The 9,659-nt window shown below is 44.0% G+C and overlaps 1 protein-coding gene across 1 annotated transcript in view; it reads left to right on the plus strand.

Annotated features, from left to right (window-relative positions):
• The window catches only part of LOC128710476 (ETS-like protein pointed), a 76,796-nt gene extending 69,431 nt beyond the window's left edge, over window positions 1-7,365 (plus strand). Inside the window, exons 6-9 of the mRNA XM_053805531.1 lie at window positions 5,715-5,992; window positions 6,081-6,971; window positions 7,074-7,231; window positions 7,302-7,365. Of these exons, the coding sequence (XP_053661506.1) occupies window positions 5,715-5,992; window positions 6,081-6,971; window positions 7,074-7,231; window positions 7,302-7,365 (1,391 nt within the window). The remainder of the gene's footprint in view (window positions 1-5,714; window positions 5,993-6,080; window positions 6,972-7,073; window positions 7,232-7,301) is intronic.
• Window positions 7,366-9,659: the final 2,294 nt, after the last annotated feature.

Here is a 9,659-nt window from a genome sequence, read left to right on the forward strand (position 1 = left end):
TTTCGTTTCATTTTGGTAAACGCAATCGACGAAACGAATTGCTCATTGATGTCTCGTAACTTTGTAAGGAATCAAATGGATTAGGTTGTACTAAGGCGCGAGGGCGAGACTGTGCTGAGATGCAATTCTATCGATTTCGTTGACAGGATATTGATTTTCAAGTAGAATATTTTTAAAGTGGAATCCTTTAACTTCCTCCCGTGTGACGACAGGCTCTGTGCCCTTTAAGCTGTATTTCAACACGAAACGAAGAAAACATCATAACGGGTTTGGGCTATAGCTTCCTCGACATTGATCATGTTTTTAGCCCGGTTGCTTACACATAGCAATGTGCAAAAAAAAGTGTCCCCATGGAATCAGCGTTCCTGCGCTACTCCAACAGCCACACCCCATCCCCCATTCCCCCCCCCCCCCCCCCCCCATGGTTTTCTCCTCGCGGTCAATACGACCGCAAGTGGAGACTTCAATTCTGCCAGTTTTACTTTTCCGTCTCATGTGTCTACCACACGATTCTCGGTCATTTCACTGCGCACCCTCTTCGCATGTCCGGATGTTATGGATCCGGTGAATGGAACGGAAGTGCAACAGGTGTGCATCGATCGCAGATCGACCTCGTACGAAGCTGAAGGGATAGGGCAAACTGCAAAAGGCAACTCGATGCAGAAAATTCCCACACACAAACGGTACCGACTAATGATCCTGGGCTCTGTTGCCTGTTTTTTGCGTTTTAGCAACTTTTTTCACATTGTTTTCACCTTACGTTTGGTCGTTTTTCGTCCTCTCGTGTAACCCTTCGTTTTTTTCTTTTTTGTTACTCTCTCTGCCTGCTCATTCATCCTTTTTCGCTTTCTATCACTGATGCAGTTACAGTTGTTGTCGCTAGCCGCGTCGTATCTTTGTGGTGTGCTGTATTTGTGTCTGTTTTGTTTTTGAAACCATCGGTGCGCAGTTTGTGCAGTTCCGATGCAGGCTTGTAATTTTGCTCGATCCACCAGGAGGCAACCAGGAAGCTGCTAACCATTACTTGCGATCCGCAATGCAATGTGCGTCCCTAATGGTGGCTCAGCTTACGTTGACGCGAAAAGATGCGATTGCAAATGTCACCCGTCGCATTAATGTGCACGCGTGACGCGTATAATGGTGTGCGAGGCGCGCGTCATGTATGCAGATGGGTGGGAACTAGGAAACTGGAATTGACCGCTCGGAAAAGGGCGATAAAATTATTAATTATACGCTTTGTATACTATCTTCGAGGCCATAAATGCTTCTCGATAAACCTTTCTGTGAAGGCTGTGGAAAATGGTCCAATGGGAGGACGAGATAGTACGTTAAATATATCAAAATTATAAAAAAGCTGCAAAAGATGCATAACGATGCATCGAGAGATTGTCCCCGATGCTATTGCACGTATTTTTGTTTTACTGAACTCAAATTGAAAATGAGCAGTTTCTTCTCCTGGAAACAAAATAAACTGTTGGTGTAACTACAAACATACAGTATATTCAATCGTAGCAATTCGTTGCGGTGGTTGGTTTGAGAAAAATAGGACAATTGAACTGTTTTACAGTGTTTGTTTATCGGATCAAGTACAAATTATTCGGATCTGAGGTAAAGACGGTACTTAACCTCAAGGAGAATAAGGTCAGCCAAACCATCATTTATTAGTTGTAGCTTTCAGCAACAATGGAAATGGGACTTCATTCTCATATGCGCTGGCAAGGACGTTTGCCGTGAGCTAGAACTCACAAAGCGCGGCGGACTTTATTCCCAATGTCAATGCGCTTCAGTCCTGAGAAAATGAGCCACGACATTGTTCAGCGTATGCTGTTAGTATGATAAATTCGGTTCCTTCAAGGTTAGTTTTTTTTTGCTTTTTAGTTTAGTGCGATAAATTCCCCCCAGGGCGGTGTGTGTGATCCCCGTAACTGCCAGTTTCACACCGGCTGACTCCACATACTGAGCTTCTCTTGGTAAGATATTCTATCTATCTCTTTCGTACATTGTACTGCTTCTTGTACCTTTTCGCTCTTCTGAGACTTTGTGTTTTATTCCGCTGTGATGAACCCATTCGCGGTTGTTAAAGTCGGTGTCAAAGAGAAGTGCGCGTGTGGATTATTCTAGGATTATTCTAGATTAACCATGAATATCGGTTTAAAATGGTAAGTAAATCAAATATAATCGATCAAGCAACGTTTATTTATACTGTCTATTCAAAAGTGCACAGGAAACTGATCGGAACAGTATTCTACTGGCGTTCTTTAACGGCAACGGAGCTGGACGTGTGTGCGTGCATGTAGTGAAGTGTTGCAAGGATTTACATAGTGTTTTGCTATATCGAAAGTGTTTCAGGAAAGGAAAAGGAATAGGAAAGTGTTGCTATATGTTGCTACTACCAGGACGTCTTAATTAAGCTCCACTTTCCTATTTTCTCCCAGAGCAATGAGTAGAAATTATACGCGTGCAGGACCACAATAGCCTTTCGTGTATAAGCATCAAAGCAGCCGCTTAGAAGAGCAGTTGAGAAGCAGTGAAAAGAATGTGTGTGCGGTTAATTGTGTGCTTGTGATAAATGAAATAAAATTTCAATTGGTGCAAATGTGCATCGAATAATATGAAAAAGTTGCACATTTGTTTCTATCATCCGAAAACAGCTGTGGTGCAAGCGCAGCCGTTGTGCACGAGAATGAGAGCCAAGCACCCGCGCGGCCTCTTCCTCGTTCCTTTCACACTCCTTCGACGGGCCGGACAATTCTGCTGTCGGGCCGATTATTTGGCCCAAAAACGGCCAATTTTTCGCTTCGTGCCGACTTCGGAACTGCCATTTTCGAAACGAAGATAGACTCAGTAGGCGTGGTTTCGGTTCGCAAATCGGGAGAGCGTTCACTGAGTGCCATGTTCGAAAATGAATCTCGCACAAAACGCCGCTCATTCGATTGACGCTCTCGACGAATAACCGTGGGATGAATCTGTTTTTCGATGAATCGATGCAAATGTTGCTTTGCTTCAGCGTTGGATGATGCATGGCAACAAAACCGAAACTAAGTACCTCAATTTGTTTTACTCCACATTGGACCGATGCGAGCTAAGCACAAGTTAAAGTTTTGTGTGTGTTTTCCGCGGTGCTGTTATCGGTCGATGTACAGAAAGATTCTGGCCACAAAGGCAGTGCCGGCAAACCGGCTTTGTTTTCCGATCCTTATATACCTGTCAATATTTGCACAAAGTGTTTCGGTACTTTTCAAACACACGATCGACCAGCGCTCTTGCACTCCACGGCTGTACATAACTACGGGCGGAAGAGCAATTTTATGAATGAACGAACACGAACACGGTTCATGTGTTCGAAGATCCGTGCCCATTCATAAAAGCAAAACAAGTGCAAACAAGCATGCTCAGTAAACACTTCAGACTTGTGGTCCGTCATTACCACCGCCGTGAGGGCAGAGGGCTTTCGACTTGTTGAGTGTGCCCCGGAACGAACTCTGCATAAAAGCCTTCCCAATCCATGAGTGGAAGCTGAGATTTTTACTGAATTTCGGCTTGAGGTTAGAGAGGAAAAAAAAAAACAATTTAAAAAAGGTTCTGGGCTGAATCTGGCCATTGGAGAATCGTCTACCGAGACAGCATATTTATTCAGGACACCCTTTCCATACATACCGTTGCATTTGATGTATTCATTTGGCTCTTCCCAAACCAAACATCAACACCTGTCATGCGCGTGCATCGTCGGTGGCGCACTCTGACCCGTATGATTGGACAACCCAGTCCGCCCATTTTTCTGCGCTGGAACGCGCGCTGGGACTGGAAAGTTGATTGATGAGCAAAGAAACACGACGACGGCAAATAAACATAATTTCCATTCACTTTTTCTTCCACCGATCGGAACCCAATTTCCCGAGAATGTGCAACGATGTCAATAAACATCCGATTCGATCGATGTTTCCGGTTATATGGGTATTGGTGGCAAACCGGGTTCGGACTCGGGTAGGTCGCTGTAGTTCAATTTTAGATGTAGTTTTCCGTGTGTTTTCCTGTTGATTTCCGGTTAGTTTACCTTTCACCGGATGCGCTTAGACGGAGAGGATTAACCGAAAAGGCCAATCGGTCGGTTAGATTATTTGTGTAGCATTTCGTCGTGTTTTGAAAAGATAAACGTAACGTGGCGAAGAATAGCATTCGATTTTTAACACATTTTCATGCTGACACCATGCCGTTGGTCTGAGCTTGCACTGTATCGCTTCGTATGACCGTTGGCGTCGCAATATATGCTGTGCAGTGTAACGTACGGATGAAAGGGAAGCATCTCTTCCCCGAATCGGGCACGTGCCGCCGTTCTTGTGGTCGTTATACACGATGATGTTTGCTTCTTTGCGATACTTGTTTGGCGCAACTCAAGCACCTTAAACGCCTATTAACATAAACACACAAGCGCGCGGTGTGCGTTGTGCATGTGCTTCGAAGCAGTGGAGATCGAAGCGAACATATTAATAAAGAAAGGCAGAAAGGAACGAATCAACGAATGTATGAAGTAACCGATCGACAAGAGAGGGCGACACGATGAGGATCGTTTGCATATTTGCATAGATCCCCTTCCCCCGTGATCAACCATTCCACCCAGCCGAGGTTTTGTCATTGCGTTCAGGTCCGTCTTGCTCCTGCAGCTAAGCTGAGCTAGCTTAGTTGATCTATCAAAACGACATCAATAAACAAATGCCAAGAATATCAAATTAGTGTCAGTGGCAAGGCAAAGAATGGACAAGTCGATGGATGTACTCCGGTACCGCGCATCCGTAGGCAAAGAAAGTCACGCTTGAGGCAACCGGAGTGGCACACCTCCGAAGAGATTGGTCCGGAAACGGAAACAAAACTTCCCGTAAAAGCATTCACTTCTTTTCTAGGTGCTATTGTGTGTGTATGAGTGAGAGTTATAAATAACTATAAGACTGCATAGTTTTGTCTACATATGCTTAGTTTATCTTCCTCCGAAGTTGACGCGGCACAAATTTAAGATTGTATCTACATTATTACGTTAGTTGATTGTGACGGTTGTTTTAATGTGTATGCATCGAAAAAGAACAACGCCTTGTTAATTTCACTTCAATACAATGCACACATCATGAAACATAAAGTATGCTCGTTCGTTCTTCACCAAACTTCTCATATTGATCAGAGCTGTGCAGGAAACACAGGATCATCAAAAGGACCTATAATGTGCAACGATGGGTGTACTTCATTCACCGTCCATCGGACGAATCAATATTCAACAGAAGAAAACCCCGAAGGAAGACGATATAAAAAAGTGGTTTGTTTGGTTCTTCATGTCTTCCAAACGTTGAATGCTGCCTTCCTCCATAGTACTTACTCTAACCGTCTACCGTAGCATTGAAATGCATGAAAAAAAATACATTTATGTGCACGTGCTACGGTGCAGCGGAAACGGAAGTGTTATTAAAAAACACCACCTCCCCCACCCGTCACGTCATGTTATAATCACACGTGTTTGCATCTTTAGCTGGTTGTTTAATTAAACAAAAATGATGAACAAAAGCGGCTGAGATTGCTATAGGCTTTATGATCTTTACTGCTGGGTGGGTTCGTTCTACTAAATGCCATACCGAAAATGATGCATTGTATTGTACCGATGAATGTATTCGTTTGATCACATAATCGAATGGTTTTCTTTCTTTCTCTCTCTCTCTCTCTTCTTGCTATAGGCTACGGTTCGGTGCATGATCGTAGTACCAGCGATCGGTCACCACCACCACCACTAATATCGTCCAGTGGGGGTAACGTACCGAATGGTAGCACCAACGGCAGCAGTAGTACATCCTCCATGACATCCTACCTGTCATCTCTCGGTTCAAGAGGCCCACTCAGTGGGGGCAATGGATCCGGCGCAGCGGGTTCCGTCTATCACCAGCAGTCTGGCAGTGGTGGTGCTATGAAGGAAGAGCAAGAGCCAAACAGTTTCATCAACATTGACGATCTGCCGGTAAGTTCCGCACAGCACAGTATTTGCTTAACTTACAGTTCGACCGCAACAGCGCTAATCGACCTTTTTTTTTATTTCTTATGCGCAGAACTATGGGGTCGTACCGGCACATTACGACGAGCAGGATCAATACCACTCGCTGCCGGCACCCGAAACACAAACGTCCTCGCACGGATACCTCGAAAACAGTCCCGAGTTTTACTCAGCCATTCAGATGGAGCAGAAGTACATGCCGCCGCACTACAAATCGGGTCCCTACACTAGCCGAGGTGGGCGCTACCATCAGCCGCATCATCACAGCAGTAGTGCTGGTGGCACTGGTGGTGGAGGTGGTGGGGGAGGATCTGGGAATCAACATACGCAGCAGCAACACCATCAGCAGCATCCACAACAGCAACAGCAGCAGCAGCAGCAACAACAGCAGCAGCAACAGCAACATCAGCATCACCATCCCCATCATCATTCGCATCACCATGCGCACCATCATCCTGCCAGCCATCATCAGACAGCTCATCACACGGACAGTGGATATCCGGAGTATGGTTCACCGTACGACACTCCTCCGTTCCAGACTGTTCCCAGTAATACAACATCACCTCAGAGCTCGGCCGCATCCGGCAACGGAGCTCCAGGTGGTGGTCCCGGAGGCGGTAACGGGGGTAACAACAACAACGGAGACCTGCTCGGTGGTCACGTGGTAGATCCGTGGAGCTTGCACCATCCCGGGCAACATCCGCACGGCGGCGCGCCCCACCCATTGTTGGACTTTCAGCATCCGGCGTACATGGGGACGACGATGGGCTTCGACAAGACGATGCTAGGCACGTACGGGGCGCAAGGCGGTGCACCGTGCTTTACCGGTTCCGGACCAATCCAACTGTGGCAATTTCTTCTGGAACTGCTCACGGACAAAACCTGCCAGAGCTTTATCTCCTGGACCGGAGATGAATGGGAATTCAAGCTTACCGATCCCGATGAGGTAAATGTCGCACTGTTGGTTCTACGAATCTGAAATCAAAAATCGCAATGACAATCTCAATGGCCAAAACTAACTTCCTTTTTATTCCGCTTTTCCTTGCAGGTCGCACGGCGATGGGGTGTCCGAAAGAACAAACCAAAAATGAACTATGAAAAGCTAAGCCGTGGCCTCCGGTACTATTACGATAAGAACATAATCCACAAAACGGCCGGCAAACGATACGTGTATCGATTTGTATGTGATCTTCAAACATTGCTGGGGTAAGCATCAATAGCGATGGCAAACAAATTCACTCTCTTATTCCATATTTCCTTCTTTCGGTCGTTACAGCTACTCAGCGAAACAGGTGCATGAAATGGTTGATCTCAAGCCTGACAAAAAGGACGATGAATAGACTGGTGAAACAAGGCGGGTCTAATACAACCTTGCTGTGAGCGGAGGAGATATGTGATTATGCGATCCCTACTCATCCCTCGCTTGTACTATTTTGAGCATGCGTTGCTGCTCATTCACTCGATCTCCCTCTTCTGGAGCCACCGGCGGAAAATGGGATAACTACTTCTCTAAAACCACACCATGGCCAAGAGAAAATAAACTAACTGCTACTGGAGCTAGATGCGTATGAACGGGTAACACAAAAAAGCACGCGAATCGGACTGATCAAGTGAAGACACAATTAGAAAAAAGATTTCCCACCAAATATGATAAAGGTTCCATACTTCCATTAAGAGACAAAATGCACTGTTGTACATAACACTGGTGCATTTTTTAGTCTCGCATGCATTCGAAACCTCGAACCAAAAGACGATTCGCGACGTTTAGATATTGCGACCCCAACAGTGGTGGCTTAACACTGTTGATGCTTATTTAGTTCTTTCCAAACTCGGTTCCGATTTTCGTGCTTTAGTTTCACACTCTTTATTTAGCTCCAATTAAGGGTGAGTTGGAGTGTTGATACGCGAGAATGCATAGTGGACAGAGTATTAAAATGTTGTTTTTACCATTAAACAAACAGTTGTTTAAAGAAATATTTGTGTTTTTTTACGAAAAAACAAGAATCAATTGTAACGATTTGTAAAGGAAATATTACAAACAAACACAGAAAGCTTCCAAATCCTAAGAACACAACTGTTCGATGGTATGCTGAGTGCAAATAAATAAGGACAAAAGTTAAATAAGTAAGACTAGTAGAACGAGTACAGAAAACGAAGTGGATACTGGTTGGCGTGTTGGAGTATAAGACAACTTACAAAACATCTACTTAAATCTGCTACCGAAGCACAAGCGACATATAAAGCGGGAACATATGTACACCACATGAACATGAGCAACGCGTTCCAATGGGCGATACATTTCATTCGTACAATAACATGACCTGTGCTATGTTACATTAGACAATCTATGTTACATTAGATATCCTTGGCCCGGGCCCGCCCGTCATCGATGCTGCTTTCCAAAAGAGCATTCGTATCGGACGAAGTGAATAGGCAAGAGGGGTGCACTTACAGGATTCATTATTAAATGGCGATTTAGGTAGAGCAATCGAGAAGCTTTGTGATAAGTTTGTATAGATAAGTTTAGTTTTATTACATGTATGTATTTCCCCCCCTTTTTTCGGTAATGTTTTCTACAACAAACATGGAACGCACCCGCTCGGTCAATGTATAGAACGTGCAGTCGCAGTGCAGTGCAGTTCCATGCACGCTGTATTTACACTGCATCTACTTACTGTTACTGTAATTTAAAATGTGCTTGCATTACCGTTCCAATGGAACAATACATTGCTTACGTTTAAGGTTTTTTTTATGTTTTTCCATTTTTTGTTTGCTTGTTTTGTTCTTTTACTCTATTTCTGCTTAGATATTTAACTTCCATTTACTCCTTCCATTCACACGAACGAAATGTGAACTTACGTTAAAAAGTTATTTATGGCAAAACAACGCCAACAGCAAAACTGTTACAGTGTAATGCGGCAATACAGATTGGCCACCAGCGAACAAGATTGATAATGAAATTCTGTTTTTAAATACCTCTACTAAAATTCCTTTAGTAATGTGTAACACATTACGTCGCTTGTACATCGTTACCATTAACAAGGTGTTACTGGTTACGATCTATGTATTTACTTTACTTCAGTTACGAGTGCTTCTTTCAATGTTATATGTAAAAAAAAAGATTTCGACAGTGTAGTGACGGTTGAGCTTCACAACTTTTTTGTTTGCTTTATTTTGGCTTTTCCATCTTTGTTCTAATCATTATAAAACACTTTACCTATCCATCCCATAATTTTTTTTTTCATGAGTTCTTTAAGAAGTGCAGGACCACTCACATGGTGCGCGATCAATGTTCGACTGTTAATTATGCGTCCATGTGTGTACGCTACAGATTGGAAATAAATCATACACACTCGAACAAAACGAATGGGAAATACTGTACTGTACGGTAGTTTGCTGTTTAGTGTAAGCGTTTTCCCTAACTGTGCAAACAACAAAATGAGTAAAACTTAGCAACATTTACACGGAATCATCGTGGATCCTTTAAACAGATCGCTACAAACTAGTTAGGCTCACGAAAGAGTGGCGTTGTAGCGTGCTATCACTACCAGCAATAGATGAAACGGATTGGAGCCAAATTTTTGAACCTCTTTGTGTGTGTTCGTCGTGTGCAGTTTATCTAATTACATGTGCT

The sequence above is a fragment of the Anopheles marshallii genome, chromosome 2 (assembly GCF_943734725.1).
Source record: "Anopheles marshallii chromosome 2, idAnoMarsDA_429_01, whole genome shotgun sequence".
In the NCBI taxonomy this organism is placed as follows: Eukaryota; Metazoa; Arthropoda; class Insecta; order Diptera; family Culicidae; genus Anopheles; species Anopheles marshallii.